This window comes from Ammospiza nelsoni, chromosome 4 (assembly GCF_027579445.1).
Source record: "Ammospiza nelsoni isolate bAmmNel1 chromosome 4, bAmmNel1.pri, whole genome shotgun sequence".
NCBI lineage: Eukaryota > Metazoa > Chordata > Aves > Passeriformes > Passerellidae > Ammospiza > Ammospiza nelsoni.
In genome coordinates, this window is record NC_080636.1 from 66,797,761 (window position 1) to 66,816,171 (window position 18,411).

The following is an 18,411-nucleotide window of genomic DNA, read 5'->3' on the forward strand; positions in this document are numbered from 1 at the left end:
GAGGGAGAGCAGAGGGAAGGAGCTGTTAGCTTACCAGCCGATGGAGCTTATCGCTCCACTCCCTTCGTGACGCTGGGAACTCACAAGCCTATAAAATGTGCCTTGGCTCCCAGTCCCCTTCTCCTTGAGCAAAATCAAAAGCAAGAGGCTGTACAGAGGAGAAACAGGATGCTGTTCTACTCCGAGGTAGCTCTCCTGACTTGTCCGTTAGAGCATTTCTAACAGTTTGAACAGCATAGCCAAAGATTTTTTTCTGACAGAGCTCTCCTTTCCAGCACCTGCTGTGCTGCCTTACTTCCCCTTCTCTTCCTTCCCTCTTCTTATCTGTTGGTGGGGATTTTGGGGGGGTTGGGATAGGGAGGTGGGAGAGCTACATCATTCCTGGAAGAGGGGAGAGAAACACCCAAGATGACTTCGGTCCCCACAGCCAAGTGGAACATGAGCACAAGCAGCAGGTGGAACGTGAGCCTTGTTGAAGCAGGAGATCCCTGGGGACAGGCTCTGGAAGCACCAGCAGCAAATGCTTCTGCCCCTGTAGCTTCCTCAGCAGGCAACTTCTCCAATCAGTTCGTGCAACCTTCCTGGCGCATTGCCCTGTGGTCTCTGGCTTACGGTGGCGTGGTGGCGGTGGCCGTTTTTGGGAATCTGATTGTCATCTGGATTATCCTGGCTCACAAGCGCATGAGGACAGTGACAAATTACTTCCTGGTGAATCTGGCCTTCTCTGATGCCTCCATGGCTGCTTTCAATACTCTCATCAACTTCATCTACGCGCTGCACAGCGAGTGGTACTTTGGAGAGGCTTACTGCCGTTTCCACAACTTCTTCCCAATCACAGCTGTCTTCGCCAGCATCTACTCCATGACAGCCATCGCTGTGGACAGGTGAGACAAGAGAAAAGTGTAGGGGTGAGAGACTGAGATCAGATTCTCTGCCAAAATAAAAATGCAGAGACAACAATCATAGCGATGAGAGGCAAAGATCTCAATAGCTCATTCACTGTGCTCCTCTGTGCTTCTTTAGGATCTCTTCCTAACACTCTTTTCCTCCTGGTCTTTGGTCTTTTTTCTTCAGGTTTCCATTGTTTTTATTCTACTGCTTTCTTTTATACCAAAATTTCCTCTCTCTGTTTGACTTCAGCTGTGCTCCATCTTTCAATACTTATTCTGTAACAGCAACTCAGGGTTTTGCTTCCCACTGTGAAAACAGTCTGTCTCTCAGCCAGGCATCTGATATATACTGATAAGGAGTTGCAGAGCGTCTGTGTGTAAAGGGAGAGGATTTCAAATTTCCCTCTTTTCTGTATTTCTGCAGATGGCAGAGGCATTTGCCTCCTCTTCAGAAATCACTTCAGATCCCATTTTTAATAGCTTTTCTCACAGTCAGCTCTGAGATGCTTTGTTCCTGCTGATTTTAACTAATGAGACTATTTACATTACCATCTGTGCATATCTAGAGGTCTGGTAAGAACATAGTTTCAAAGTGCTCAGGTTTTTTCTGATTTCTTGAAGCAAAATAAAGCTTTGTGACTCTCAAAGAAAAAATATCTGGGAAAAACTTTACCTTTGTAGTCCTGACAATAATGGAATAAGACAGTTGTAACATCCATACAGCAGAGGGAAGATGTAGTTGCCAGTTTCCTACACAGATGCATTGATGGACTCCGTTTCTCAGAGACTGTTCTGAGTCTCCCCTGGGAAATGTTTCTTTATTATTGTTTTCACATTTGCTGTGCTGGAGAGATAACTTACTGGGGTTTGTTTGTTTGTTTTTTGTTGTTTTTTTTTTAACTGATTTGTATTTCAGGTCTTTTACTCCTCTTAGCAATGCACTGAGATTATTCACTAAACTCCTACATATTCAAATCACATTATACATATTTTCTGAATTGACTTATCAGAACTGCAGTATTTCCAACTGATGGTAGTTAAGGTTTTATAAGATTCAATCCACTTTTTAAATGTTATTTCTCATTTTTCCAGGTAAAAAGATTGGGAAACATTGTTGTGCCTATTATGAACTTGTGGGCAAGTTCATAATAATACTTTTCTGTTTGCCCTACTAATAGAAAATTTTCAGGGGCACTCTCGGCTAAATGCATTTCAGTTCTGTAAAGCTAGGAAGGAAAGAGCAAATTAGATTCTTTTCAACTCTTGTACTTTTCTGCTCTGAGGATGGGAGAAGACGTGAGGAAATCAGCACACTTTCCTCCTGCTAGTGATGTATCTTCTCAAATCTCAATCCCCATTAAAAATTGAGAAGATTGTGTAACACCAATGCTACCACCTTTGACCAGGCAAAGATTTTTTCATTCTCTTTTTGAGTTTTGCTTAAGACTGTCATCTAGCTTGAGGCTTTCAGAAACATAAAACGGCTTTAGTTGAAGTATTTAACAGCAAGAGCTGCATATTGAATAGTTGCTGCTGCAGCTCATCAAGTCATTAGTTGAGCAGTTACAGGAACGCTCTGACTAATGTTTTGTTTCATTTTTTCCTGACAAAATTATCCACAGAGATGTAGTACTTACTACTTTGGTAGTTCCTAAATTTATGTTAGGAAATTGGGAACAAAAGTGAATACAGTTCCTTAGGAATCCAAATGCATTTCCAGAGTGAGAGAAAACAGCTCTGCTCCACACTGACTAAAGTGCAATGGACAGATACATCTATTGGAAATGTTTTCCTTAGTGTAGCAGTGCAAAATGTTGGTGCTCAGAGGTGAGTAAATAGCTACTGTTATTCACTCTGATCTAGTTCTTGTCAGAAAATCCCCTGAAGAAATCACTATGTTACATCCTCCAAGTTCACCTGCTTCCAAAGGCAAATGAATATCTTCTCAATGAACAATGGCATAGCTGTGTTTAGGTGAACTCTCTGTAGTACCAAGCGGCATCATGTAAAACAAACAGAAGAGCAGTCTATCCCTCCTTCCCTATTCTCACTGCTATTCCTTTTATGCCGAATCACACCCAATGCATTCAGTGCCTTTAAATATTCCCTGGCTACCTCGGCAAAGCAATTCTGCCAAGCTGAGGAAACCTAAGGGTCAAAACAGATCCCAAGGAATGTCCTTGGATGTACAGACTGCCCTATTCCAGGGCAAAGATCTGCTGGGTGGATGCCTTTTAAAACTTTAGTTCCCCGTTTGCCTTTCGTATAAGTTCAGCCATTTTAACCCAGTAAACTCATCCTTACACATTCTTTTAATTTAAAGAATTAAAACAAAAAAAGCTACAAATCTGGATAAAGCTGCTAAGGGAACTGAAATGATGGAATCAGATGATTTTCCTTTAGAAATTGTTACCATCTCAAAATACTAAAGGTCATGAGTAGTAACTCACTAAAAAGTATGTTGTGTTATGCTCCACTGCTTGCTTTAGAGCATCCAAATGTTCATAGAGTGTAAATGTGTGACTGTGAACCTGGACATCACTGAGCAGAGGTCATGGGCAGTACAAGTTTCCTTTCCCATCTGGTTCTGTGGGACATTCTAAGATGTGTGAATTGTGAGATTACTGGGCTGACACAGAGTTTTGTGAACTACGCACTTCCTGCAGTGGGGGTGAGCTGCATCTGGAGCTGACGAATAAAGTATCCAAGACTGAAGATCCTGGTCCTTGAACACAGACTCAAATTCATGTGGCTTTATTCACACTTCTGACCAACCCTTCCTAGTGGGTTTTTTTCCCTGCTTTCTCCTTCTTTTCCAGCAGGCTTTTTGCAGTCTACTGCAGAGATGGCACAGGTACTCAAACCAAGTTGTTTCAGGCACCAGAAGCAGCAGGGATTTTACACTGTGCTGCAGGCATTCATTCCTGCATTCTTCTGTAGCTCGCACTGCACAGTTCCATTACTTCCAGTGCAACAGTTCCTTTAGCTATGTTATGGGGATAAACTGGTAAACAGTCCAAGATAAACTGAATAGGAGCCAATATGCCCTTGTCACTCACCAGTGCATGATCCTAAAGGGTCCATCCATGATCCTAAACTCCATCTGTGATCACGGCAATACAGTGTGTGACTGCTGTACAGTTCTTGGACATACTAATGACAGTAAATTATGCAGAATTTAGGCCACCTAGTACTGAAGATCTGCTGTCTTTCCTACAAGATCTTAGCATGCAAAGAAGGTGGCTCAGGTACGCCAGCAATTATTTTTGAGTCCAGAGATTGCTTCATTATACAACCTGTTTTGTGTGTAGGCCTAAAAATTCTCTGCAGATGCTTGATGGTTACAGTGGAAGTTTGGGAATGCAGCAATATAGCACAAAATAACATGTCTTCATTAGAGCACTTAGTGCTATGCAGTTTCCCCTGGTTTTAGCACATTTACTGTATTACTTTCTCAGTTACTTTTCTCTCTGCAATTCCATAATGATTTTCACATGTCAATGAATTTAACTCTTCGTAAAAGCAACTCCTCATGACTTAAAAGTATTCTAATAGCAATCATGAGTAGTTGCTGATCCTATTCATATCTTACCATTTCTTTTCTTTCTAGTACACCTGAAAGTTTTTGGTCTTTGAAGGCAGAAAACATTTGTTTCATTTTATTTGACTTTATATTTAATATTCAATTTTATTTCTCTGCTTGCACAGTCTTCTCTCTTTTTTTATGAACCTTAGTATTACCTAGTTTCTAGCAAGCATATGTTTATCCTTATTCAATACCTGTCATTCTAGTTTCCCATCTTATTTTCTCACTTTTAATATATTTACAGAAGCACACATATACTGTGTCAGTTTTCTCTTTTTCCTGTGACATTTTTCAGTTACTGATGGCTGTTAATAATTCCTCTATATACTCAGACTTCAGCAAAAGCAATGATACGAGCTTGTAACAGAAGATGGACATGAGAAAAACACAGGATTCACCTCATAAAATAAAATCCAAACTCATCATATATACACACTCACATCCTGAAAACATCACTTAGGCTCTTCAATCTCTCCAGATGTATTCTGTAAGAGCAGTTATTATTGTCACAAAATAGTACCACATGCCCTATAAATTAATGTTACTGAAATTCTGAAGTAGGCAGTTGGCACAAAAATGTCTTATCTTTCCAGTAGAATACATTTTGGTATCACACTCTCCCTGATTTCCCATTCCTGGGACAAATTGCTCAAGGCCTTCATGCACCATAAGCATTTTAAACTGATAGTCCTTCCAAATCATCTATTATCTGACTGTTGTTAAGTATCTGTTACCTACCTTGTGTGCTCAGAAATAATAAAGTACAGGGAAATGTGTATGTATAAAAATGATCTCAAACATTTCTGGCAGTTTAAGACACGGAGTGCACAGGGCATGACCCTGTGTTGTGATGATATGGCAGCAGTGTCAGCAGGAGATGCACATCAAGATCTTTTGGTATTTGCAACCTTGAATGTGAGCCTGGCACCAAGTGTTTTGTGCTTGGCTCACTGGTGAATGGAGGAGGCTGAAGCAGTGACAGAAGGAAGCCTGCACTGCCCAGCTGCCACACCTGGCACGGAGCTCTGCTCAAACAGAACTGCAGCCTTTCGCCCCTCTCTCATTCCCTATCCCTCAGATTTAGATGTCTCAAAATAAATGGTTTTCATTTAAAAAGAAGTGAGAATTTGCACTTCAAATTCACAACTTCAGGAATTAGACTTGGTCACTGCACATCACAAAGGGCAAAAAATGCAAGATATGCTTTAGAAATGATCACTATTATTTCTATTCTTACTTTGCCAAACTATAGAATTCAAAGAGAAAATTCCTTCTGCATTTCTCTGTCTTCCTCAAAGAGTATTGGAAGATGAAGCACATCTTATTTATGAGTTCCAGTATTTAGGCTGCCCTCTGAAAGCTACAAATTCTCAGAACTGGAGAGAAAGTTCAATAGGAGGGCATTAAGGGTTCAAATATCAAGAGCTGAAACACAAAGGACTCACCTGGGGGTCTAAAATAGTTTTTGGACTTGGCCATTCTCTTTCTCTCTTAGTAAAGAGGTGAGATAGTTTCTGCAGAACACTTTGAAGCAATGGCAACAGGATTCAGCATGCAGAGGCCTAGGAAAAACAAACCTTTTCTTGCAATGGTACAATTTCACGGTGATTGGGCAAAAAGACAGGACTTTTTTCCAGTTTTGGCCAAAATTCATGTCAGAGTTAAATTATTAAAAACATACTGGGGCAGTCTGGAAAAAAAAATACAGGCATAACAGTTATTTTTTCTTTTTTGTTGTGTACTGAATAAATATTCTATTTAATAAGCTGCTTTCAAAAGGTGCTGTAAAAAAAGAGGTTGATACACCAATATCTTGAGAAATATAAGCAACATTTACAACAGCAACAAGCCCCCAGAATTCTTGTTCCAGAGAGGAAATATCCACTAAGTTTTAACCTTATGTTCAAACAAGAAGTTCATTTCAGACAGAATCTTAGCCTTAAATACATACTCTTATTTATAATTTAATGAAAACTATTAAAATACGCTATGTGGTTTACTATGCAATGTGACCTGTGGTACTTTTAAAAGTTAGTCAAGGGTTGGGGTGATGAATTTTTGGGGGAGAGCAGTTTGTTTTGTTTATTTGCTGATTTTCTTAAATATTATTGCCTACATGCATGTTTTTCTGACTGATTTACCAACCAGGAAATAAAGCTGTATCATTCATATACCTGTTTTTCCCTAAAATAAAATTATTTCAAGATAACTGCAGAAACAAGAAGGAACCCATCTAGATGACAGTGGAAGAAATGTAACTAACAGTGGTTATGCAGCTGGAGCTGTTTCTACAGACCTTGCACTGATACTGGTCCTCAATAGCCTACATAGATGATATTAAAAGAAAAGGAGAAACAGAAACCTCTCTGTCAGGGGAAGTCAGTCCGTCACTTTATGAGACAGGCCTTTTCTATCAATATTCATTGATACAGAATACATTGCATAAAATCAATTGCATACTTATAAAAATCTAGCCCATTGTCAGTTATCAGATCCTCCTCAAGCAGAATGCACTGTTTATGAGAGCTCAGCCATCCTGGAAACTTTCAATGTTACCGGTTTTAGGTTTTAGTTAAGAGGTGCTTGTAAGCAAGGCAATGGAAGCTACTTCTGATTTCAGAAAAACTGTTTCCCCCTGCTCAAAGCACAAATAGTCATTCACCCAGAGCAACACACATTCCTCTGGGTAAATCAAGGCCAAATTATACTCCTGGGATATTGATTCTCAAATGTACCATGTGTTTACCTATCATGTTGTCACACACCTCCTTTATGGCATTAGCTTTAAGGTGAACACTGCACAACAGGCCCTTCAGGGCAGCAAAACCAGTCTGTCTCAACAGCCAGTTACAGTCCTACAGAAATGCCCACAGCCACTCTTCCTGCAGAGAAAGTCAGACTAAATAAATGAATACAAACCAGTCACACAAGAAAAGAAGGAGCCTTGCTCTAGTAGGTAGCAGATAGAGATTAAAGAATACAAAAGTTAAAGATTTTGTTTTCATAATACAAAAAAAAGCCTTTAAAATCTTAGTTCATTCCATCACCTTTAGTCTACCCTATATAGCTTACATTTTGGAGGGTTTTCCACACCAATGTTCTAAACAAGGGCAGGGAATCACAGCAATTTCCTTAAGTTTTTTAAATACCAGTTGATTCTAAATAGAAAGTCCTAAGATCAGCTTCTGTCTTGAGGGAATAACAGCCTCTCTGTATTCATGAAAGAAGCATGCTCTGTGGTGTCCTGTTGACAAGTCACTTACATGTAAGCATTATGATTTTTCTCTCAGTCTCTTCCTTTTTCAAGTTCCAATTTCCTGTTACAATCTGAGATGATTACATTTTGCCCCATGTGAGTTTATAAACACATTGTAAACAGGTGAAACAAATCAATTAGGATGATTAACGGCTTCCAGCTGCATCTCCAAATGGGCATTTGCAGGATCCAATTTTGAACATCATTTTCTTTTAATAACATCTTGTGTATTTTTGCCACAATTTTCTAAATGATGTGTTAAAGACTAAAGGTCTTCCTGGCTGTATTAGCCAGTCTATGCTATTTTACAAAAAGACAAATTAGGTTTATTTTTAATCTTTTCTATTGTTGGGACCATAATACAAAAACTTCTCAAGCTTTTATAGTATTTAGCAGCTATTTGGCTCATATTACTTGAAAACTGTAAGAGAGATATATGATTATGCTGCCATTAAAACTACTGGCTTAAAGAGTTTATCAATGTTATTCAAAAGAAGACTATTTCTGAGAAAACAGATTTTCTTGATTTGGTGAACCCAAGACACATGAAAAGAAGAGTCTAAATTGTCTAGAGAAGACTCTAGACAAACAGAGCAGTTCAGAAGGGAACTGGATCTGTTCTGACCCCAGCAGCTACGAAAAGAGAGCAGCAGCAAGTACACCATGATGCACCAGCCATTGTAGCATGCAGCCTGAATGATTTCTCATTAAACTTAGTGGAAAGACTCTTGCTGACTTCAGTAGTAATCAATTAGGGACAAAGATTAACACAAGATAAAGATGTAAGAGAAGTGATGACAGTGGGATGTCATATGGCCACAAAAAAAAAAAAAATCATGTGCTAATGATGTGCATATGAAACTGAAGTGCTACCTCAAATGCTTTGGAGTCATACACGGTAGAACATGGTGCAGTTGTTGAGCAACCCACATTCTTGGAAGTGCTAGCTTGAACTCTACCTGTACATATTTCCATTCCTGCATTTCTAAATATGCATATTCCATCTTATAATTATTTTCCAAGTATAAATGTTTTGTTGGGTGGGGTAATAATAATTTTTGCTTGTTGTGATAAATCAGTATAATGAGTTCATTCCTTTCAGCAGTACATCCCTGCTTTGTTGGGTAAAATAAACTATCTGTGGCACTATCAGCAGCTCCCACTGGAGTGAGAAATCATTACAAGTCCCATCTTTAAATCAAACCACTTCAGTGGGAGTTCAGACTCCTTTATTCAGCAGGGAACCACACTGCTCAAGCCTGGTGACAGACTGAACAGTTACTGTCCAAAGACTGCAAAGCAAATTGTCACAGCACCCCACTGAAAAAATGTCTGCGTGGCTCCAGAATGTTTTTCAGTGGTGTAACAAGGCTTCAGTTGCTTGTAGCCATTAGAAATCCTACTTCAACTCAAATACCTATCACCTTTTACTGTCCCTAGAGAGGAGGTGTGGAGAGGTACAAGGTCTGCATATAAATGTCACAGAACATGGTGAACCTATGAGGGCTTCTGCATTTGTCACTGGCTTCAGAACAACTGCATAAATTTTGGGCACTATAACATAAAGGCATTACTCTATCTAGAGAGCATCTACAGGAGGACCACAAGGCTGGAGAAGAGTCTGGAGGGGAAGCCTTATGAGGAGTGGCTGAGGTCACTTGGATTGCTCAGCCTAGAGAGGAGGAAACTGAGGGAAGACCTCACTGCAGTCTTTAGCATCCTCAGAAGGGAAAGCACAAGGACAGGCAACAATTTGCTCACCCTCCTGACCAGTGACAGGACCTGGAGGAACAGCATGAAGCTGAGTCAGGAGAGGTTTAGCTCAAGTATCAGGAAAAGGTTCTTCACTGTCAGGGTGCTTGGGCACTGGAACAGGCTCCCCAGGGAAGTGGGCACAGCACAGCCTGTGTCAGCTGGATAATGCTCTCAGGCACACAGTGTGATTCTTGGGGATGGTCCTGTGCATGGTCAGGAGTTGGACTCTGACTCTCATGAGTTGCTTTCAACTCAGCTTATTTTATGAGTCTATGATGAAGCTCAGACAACTTGAAAGAACTGTGGAGTAGCAGAACAGTCTGTAAGACAGATGACATCGGAGCACCCAAGAAGTCCTGCTGTTCCCTTTGCATGTTGTTTATGGTTGGCTGATTACAGAGAGGAAAAACTCTCTGGGAGTTCTCTCCCATACAGCTGCAGAGGCAGAAGGGCTTGCCACCAAGCCACACTGCCAAAATGTTCTGGTTTTTTACCACATCTACTTACCTTGGAATCTCGGCTACGCTAGGGCTGATTTCTGTCATGTCTTTTGCTCTCACATGACCCCCAGTTTCCTTTCTTACTCTCTCCTCTCTCAACACAATTTCTATATGCTGTTATTCTACAATTCTCCTTTCTTTACTTCTCCTACTAGTTTGTCATTTTTCTCTTTTCACTCCTATTTTTTTCATTCAACAAACTGCTCCCTAGTCTCAGTTCTTTTGCTAGATCCTATATATCTCATCATTCTCCCTTTCACTCCTGGCCTATTCAAACATTTCTTCTATTTCTACACCATGTTCAGCACCATTCACTGCACAATTCAGATAACATGTCTACTCTTCCCCCTTGTAAGTGGCATTTTTCCATCCTTAATATATGTAAGGATATCATACAGAGCAATCGTAATATTCAGGGGCAATATGTTCATTATACATACCCACTATCCTATCCTTAGCCTCCTTACCTCACTGATTTTCTGAGCAACACCTAAGCATGGAACCTCTAGCCTGTGCTAGCAGGAGCTTTCATTCCTGCTGGAAGCACCCTTGCTGAATGGAGAGAGATCAAAAGTGAGAGCAAACCAAAAATTTAGTGACCGCTACTTCAGATTGAGTCTAAAGAGATAGACAAACTAGCCATAGATACTTGCAATGGCAAGATAACATTTACAGCAAACAAAATCATAAGCAGGAGCATGTGTGCCTCCTTTGCAAATGACAGCTAACAGTGCAGGAAGAACTCCTTTTCAAGGCTTCTTTTGGCTACAGAGATAACATCCAGATTCTGTTCAAATGTGGAGGTAGTTCTTGACCTTCAATAAAGGCTCAATCCACATTTTCTACTTTACTTCTGGCAATGATGGTTTCCCTAAGAAAATGCTACCAAACATGTATGACAAATCTGAGTGAATGTAATAATTGCAGTTATAAAGCAATATCTCACTATGTTAATGAAGCAATTTTGTTTCTAAGAAAAGCCACTTAGAGAACTTACACTTACAGAACACACTGTAATTGTTAGTGTACCGGCAAAGTAGAATAACTTAGATTTGTTATCAAAGGCTCTGGAACAGAGCTGTCAATACTCTCCACTAAATCTATCCAGAACAAAGCTATTATTGAGGGAATAGTCAAAGCTCCCCTACTTCCTTTCCATTTTGCTTGTTAGAATGACTGCCTGCGACATATTTGTAATCAATCTTGTGCAATAGCTAGGCTGTTGGCTTATCATTCAAATTTGAACTCTAAAAATAAATAGCGTGCTTTTTATCTGATGCTTGGCCTTTGACTTGTTTTACTCAGACAGCCAGTTGTTAAAATTTCCATCAGTACAGCTGTATGAGTCACTTCACCCAAACAATCCATGTCTTTAAAGGGCAGACAGGGAGATAAAACAACCAAATTTTATCTTAGGCAACAAGAACTACTGTTGGTATCTATTGGGAGTAAGATTAATATAACTGGGAATAAGAATAATGTGAATGTAACAGAAATCTGACAATAGCACATAAAATAATAGCAATGTGCAATCTGAATAAAAGTAGCAATTTGAAGGAATGATTCCAGGCTAGAAGAAGATGCCTCAAGAATCTCACAAGCATGTAAGATTATTATTTGCTTACAGCTTATCACTTACTACAAGTAAAGATCTTCAAATATTTGGACAGTGCTTGGCAGTCCACACAAAAGCCAGCTCAATTTGAAAGACAGGGCATATGACTACAAACTTGACTTCTTTACCAAGTGGTACTTACTCTTCAGAGGAGAAAGGAACCAGGTAGAAGAGGGCAACAATCCAACTGCTGTTCTCAAGAAACAGAAGACACCCAGCACTCGAAACTATTTCATACTATGTAATACCTAAAGCAATAAAAAGCCAAAGGCACGTGAAAGAGAGGGGAACTAACTGTTACCCTACAGAGAAAAAATATCAAAGTGCAGTGAAAACAAAAAATTACCAAACTTGAAATTCCAGGTATGGAAACTGATGATTCAGAACTGAACTGAAGCTGTTTTAGATCGCTCCCTGTTTCTGACAGCACTTAGATGTTTTAAGATACTAGGGCAGTTATTTCTACTAGAAAAGGCATAGCACTATTATGACCGATGTTGGATTTATCACATATTTTATCATTAACTATAAACAGAGTTAGCTTTGCTAAAACAAATATCTATTCTGTAATTACTCATCTGTCAAAGATAGAATTTCCAAAAAAATAAGACTATCTTGAGTAAAATTTGTGTATCACAGCATGTAAATATGGATGTAAAAGATTCTTGCACAAATTCTTATCAGAAACATTATTTTATAAATATTATTGTTATTGTCTCATGGCTAATGTCGATATGTAAAAACCTTGGACAAGTCTGACAAGAACCTAGATGTGTACCGTAACATTTAAAATATATTACTCCATTTATTTGAAATGAGTATGAGTCTTTCAATTGCAGCAAACACAAGATATTAATCAAAAAATGGTTGATACAAATTTTGTGTCTCCCTTATTCCTTGCATCTGTAACAGAAATTAAAAAAAAACAGAAAACAAGACTTGTTTTTCTATTACTGTTGATTTAGATGCTTTTTCTCATTGCTTTTTTTTTCTAAACTTTTAATTGTAATTACTTAAACATTTTGATTCTTTTTTTGCATGTTCTTCCAAGGTTACCAGCATACCTGAATTGCCAATACAATTATGGGCCAGGACAAAGAATGCTATCCTTCCTGGGAGCATGGGAACTGAGAAGGCAAATGAGATGTTTTCTTGCTTTATGCATCTATTTCCCTTAATGCTTTTACCAGTTCTAAACTGGCTCTTCTCTCAGTTCTCTGTATGAATCAGTTGCTCTGGTGTTCTTTGGCAGACAATCTGAAGTCAGTCTCTCTCTACTGAAATAAATGCATGTGGACTTATCAGATTCCTGTAGCTTTGGGACAGATGACTATTAATCCTGACAACTTGGCTGCAAAATTTTGTATAAGAAATAAATGTTGTATGACCTAGCAAAGTAACAGAGGATTCGGCTGCATTGTGCTTTTCCATCAGGCTGTACAGTAACAGAACTGTCTAACTTTTTGCAAAATAGTTTCTCTACTGATAGTACATATGATTAACTGGGTGTCCCATGGCTGCAAAATAATATCCAATGAACCTGCTTCTCCTTTCAGTGCTGCCTTCACTGGAGCAGAACCACACAAAGAGCACAGCAACATCAGAACTGCAGGAAGACAAATATCTCCACTTTTACCCTAAGCTTTGGCTGATTCTAGATACATTTGAATCTCTGAAGAGTTCTTACACAGAGGTTTTTGTTTTCTTTTACAGATATATGGCCATTATTGATCCCTTGAAACCTAGGCTCTCTGCAACTGCTACCAAGGTGGTCATTGGGAGCATATGGATTTTGGCATTCCTGTTGGCCTTTCCCCAGTGCCTATACTCCATAACCAAGGTGATGCCTGGGAGAACTCTTTGCTATGTAGCATGGCCAGGTGGTCCAAAACAGCATTTTACGTAAGCTTTTGTTCTTTTAAACTTGTGCATGGTGATGTTGAGACTTGCAATGGACTTGGCAAAATCTCTGGCATTGTGCAGATACTCTACACGCAGAATAACTAACAGCTTTGATCACTGAGAAATGCAGAGCCAGTTTTCTACGGATGATAAAGCATTATGTGTGATAAACAGAACAAAGTTAGTCTCTTCCACATCTGAGTGTGCTCCCTCCTGTGCTGCACTTTTACCGTCATTGCTGCATGTAAGATCGCTACTTCTATACAGACAGAGATGGTCAGAACTGGGAACATAACATGCAATTCAAAGCAAGCTTCCTCTTTATCCTAACCAGGAAAAAAAAAAAAAAAAAGGCTTTCTAGTCTCTCCTTAGAATCATTTAGGTTGGAAAAGACTTCTAAGGTCATCAAGTTCAACCACTGACCCTACACTACCAAGTCTGCCACTAGACCATGTCCCTGAGTGCCACATTCACAGGTTTTTTTCAATAAACCCAGGGATGGTGAATCAATTGATTCTCTGGGCACCCTGTACCAATGCTTGACAACCCTTCCCATGAATAAAATTTTCCTAATAGTCAGTCTAAACCTTCCCTGGTACAGCCTGAAGCTATTTCTTCTCCTGTAACTAGGGAGAAGAGACAAACATCCATCTCACTACAATCTACTTTCAGGTAATTGTAGAGAATGAGAAGGCCCTAACCAGCTGTTTTTTTCTCTAGAATTCTCCATGGGAGGGCTGGATTTTGCCACTTCATTCTGTTACTTATGTCAGATGTTAGTCCAAAAGAGAAAACTGGATAACCTGTAACTGGTTCCACTTTCTGAATGTGAGAATATCAGTCAATTAAATTAAATATATCCTATTTGTCCCTCTGGTAGAGTTAGGAATAAGTGGCTACTTAGGCATCTGTCCTTTCATGTCATCACTGACATTTAAGAAAAATATTGTGTTCAAGGCTGAAAGTCTTTGTAACTATCTGGAATCAAATTTGACCTTTTGCTCTTTATGAGGCAGGTGAAAGACATCCTAGTCACATATAATTTTTATCACTTTAGGAGCCCCTCACAGACATTTCTCTTTAGGGCAGGAAGGTCACTCTCAGTGACTGTTGGGGATCCTTCACTTATCATTCACTAGGATTTCATCTGAAGTTGACATTTAACCAGGAACTAGCAGGAGGCAAAAGAAATGATCTTTGTTTTCCCAGTGCTGACATCAGCAGCGGTGACTATACTGCACACAGATTTGTGTTGTCTGTGTGCACAGATGGGCCATATGAAGAACAGTGGGTGATAGGACTCTTATCAGGGGTTTTGCATCAATATATCACTAAAATACTTACTTTCCTCTTTATTTTATAGTCCAGACTAGAGCTCCAAATGCCTAGCTTTCCCTCATGATACTTGGTTGTGCAATTAAATCAACTCAGCTAGTTATGGACAAACCCACCCTATTCTGCAGTCGCTAATCAGAATAACCATAGAGTCACTCATAATACACTAGTCCAGGCTCAGCATTAGACACCCCACAAAGCACATGCATTAAAATGTACATAAATTTGCAGTGCAATTCCAGACTTTCAAAAAGACAGTGAAAACACCAAGGACTAGCCAGTTAATATAAAACATGCTTTCTGCTAAAATAGAAGTCTTGACTTCTAGCAGCCCATTCCATTGGTATAGCTCCTCTGAAGGCACTTACCACCTTACTATCTTTTCATTGCAGGTATCATGTTATTGTGATTGTGCTGGTCTACTGCTTCCCACTGCTCATCATGGGCATCACTTATTCCATGGTGGGAATTACCCTCTGGGGAGGAGAAATACCAGGCGACACATCCAACAAATATCACGAGCAGCTCAAAGCTAAGAGAAAGGTACTGTTTCAGTAAATCCCACTAAGTGAATACTTATAAAATCATCTGCAATTGTGTTGCAACATATCACAGTAAATTCTTTCAGAAACACCAAATCACTTGAAATAGCAGTAATGAGAGATCAGCTACAATACAAAATTTGATTAAGTTTGACAAGTTGTCTTCTCTGTTCACTGGCTGTTCTTTTCATAACATTAATGTTTGTCATTAAATAAAGGAAACATTTGTGTTTTAACTTCTTACTCCACATGTAGCAGCACACACTGTGTCTGCTATGTGGAAACTAAGGCAAAAAAGTTTAGCCTTCAGAGAGTTAAGAAACTGACTTTTAAACAATGGGCTAGCAAACCATTAGCTCTTGTTAGGTAAGATTATTATCCTACTGAAACAAAAGTGAATCTTGCTGTAACTGTCAGGTGATTAAGGTCCATGCATATTTGAGATAAGCACTGATCAGCCTCCTTGTAATATATAAATTATATTTTTAAACAATAACTTTATTGTGAGAAATGCAACCAAGTTTTCCCAGATATTTTCTTTCAATCCCTTTCACTGTAGGTATTGCTTAAACTAACTAGACCTGGCATTGCTTGTTAACTGTTTGACCATCTCCAGTTCAGTTTTCCTAACGTTCTTTCCTACAACATTCTTTTTCTTAACCTAACTTTTCTTATTTAGTAAGACAGCCTTCTACATTTTTATTTCTGACACAATTTTTTATACAAAAATGTATTTAACCTTTCAGACTTGAAAAAATGGTACCCTAATACAAACTTCTAATTTACAATGATGAGCACATTTGCAGTTGCCCAGTTTGCTGTATGTTTGAACAGTGGAATATGCTACTGGGCTGCAGCAACAGCAGAGTGGGGCATATTGGGTCCTGACAGAACATGAGATCTCCTGCAAATTCTGGAGAACACTAACATTTTCATTTCTTTCAGGACACTGCAGAAATAACTTTCTGTAACAGATACATCTTGCAAAAGCAAATGTGGAAGGGAAGTTATTAAATTATTGCAGAACCAGGATATGCCAAAACTGCAGGACCTGTTATCAAAATGACTAAGTAAAATAATCACCTTGTGACATAGAAACTAGAGGTCTCTGAAGACCAAATCTGGTTTTTACTATATGAAACAGAGAGCCCAATTAAATCCCTTGAATACTTTAAAAACAGCACCTGTTTAGAATTCTAAATATATACAAGAGACAAGGAAAAGCATCCCTAATTAAAGGATTTTAAATGTGAGAGTAAAGAGATGCCTACCTTCAAGACATGCAACAGGGGAATTAAATTATGTGCAGATATATTATAACTGCATCAGTGACTTTATGGGTAGAGCTCCATGACAGCACTTTAGCTACACTGCTGTGCACTCCAACAGGATTTATGAAATAACTGGTATTTGGAAAGATGAATCATAATTGGTTATTCATGGAGAGGAACTAACGGACTGGAATTCAAATAAAGCCATAACTCAGCCCGCCTCTCATAACAGAGCTAGTGCTTTGCCCCTTTCAGGCAAAGAAATAATCTGTTTCTCTTGCTATTTAGTATATAGGTATCAAGACATATGGAAAATCTATGCACTTATAATGAAGGAGAAATATAAAATAGCTGACTGTTTCATATCAGGCAATGTTACAGCACAAAGGTGTCTGATTAGGGTTGTTTGAAATGGTAATTAATATTAAGAAGGTAGTGAACAGTTCATGCAAGACCTTTAAAGTAAACAATGTTTGGTGGCAAAAGATTTGAAGCTTGACAAAGCCGTTAGTAGTTCAACAGATAGTCTCATCACTTCAGATATATGATTGGGCAATACAGTCCTGAATCCTCCTGAAAGCATCATTAAGGGATGAAGGATTCAAAGAATTTCACACTACACACTGTAGGCTGGACAACACAAAGTCATCCTTAGTATCAGTAAGGTCAAAGACCAAATATTTAGAAATTCAGGACTGGATGAAACTACAAAACCCTTTTTTTTTTTTCCTTGACACACAGCTCAAATATCTCAGGGACCGTCCCATTTAAATCTGCCTGGTATCAGTTTTTGAACTTCTGAACATTTGCTACATGCGGGGACTTTGCAACCATTATCCCTTCTTCTTAAAGCTCCTGTCATGAGACTGACTAATGTCCAGCTGAGCATCATCTCTTCTCCTGCAATTCCTATTTTCATAATATGGAATTATAGTCTCAGTGGTGTCACACATAACAAGTTTGTACAAGTGTCTCATAATATTATTGTAAGATTTGCTAGGCCAAAATGTTCTTTATATCCACTGCAAATCCTTGCTCTCAGATGTTGCCTCCACACCCTGCTTTTGCTTGCTAAAAAGTTCCAATCCTTCTTTCAGCTTTACTTAAACCATATGAGGAAATAATAATGTACTGCAAGTAAAATCAGTTAGTATTGTTTTTATCAAGAGGTACAATTCTGATACAACAGATTGCTGAAAAAAGAACATTTATCTCATCAAAAGATGCTACTGCCTGGCCACAATGGGAAGAATACAGAGCAGCAGAAAATGCTCTCCTTAACTTTTGTATTTTCTTTACTGTTCTTTTTACTTATGACTGTTACTTTGTGATAGTATGTCACCAGGCATCTTTTTCAGTAATTTTCATTCCTCCACACTTACAATTCTGCATTTTCTGCTTCTCCTAACACAGCTTGAGGTGTCATCTCAATTTATTTTAGCAACGAATATTGATTAAAAGACACATTGTTTCAATGTATTTCTTTTACTCAATTTTGAATATAAAATGAGAAAAAAAGTCCCATATGTTTGCTTCTCACAGCCTTTGTGAGAACTCCAGTATGAATACTTCACACATATTTCTCTGGCTTGTTTTTTTTTCCTTACCCCTCCTTTTCATAGATTTAGAGAAAGTCCAAGGAAGGGCACCTAAAAATTATCAAAGGACTTATGAAGTGATTAAAATGGCCAGCACTTTTTAGTTTGGAGATGAGGAGGCCAAGGGACAAGGTGTCAGCGTTTAGAGAAACACAAAGGT

At 38.8% G+C, this 18,411-nt stretch overlaps 1 protein-coding gene across 1 annotated transcript in view; it reads left to right on the forward strand.

Annotated features, from left to right (window-relative positions):
• The first annotated feature begins 408 nt into the window (after positions 1 to 408).
• Positions 409 to 18,411, forward strand: part of TACR3 (tachykinin receptor 3) — a 35,008-nt gene continuing 17,005 nt past the window's right edge. The window contains exons 1-3 of the mRNA XM_059470730.1: positions 409 to 884; positions 13,316 to 13,504; positions 15,233 to 15,383. Of these exons, the coding sequence (XP_059326713.1) occupies positions 409 to 884; positions 13,316 to 13,504; positions 15,233 to 15,383 (816 nt within the window). The remainder of the gene's footprint in view (positions 885 to 13,315; positions 13,505 to 15,232; positions 15,384 to 18,411) is intronic.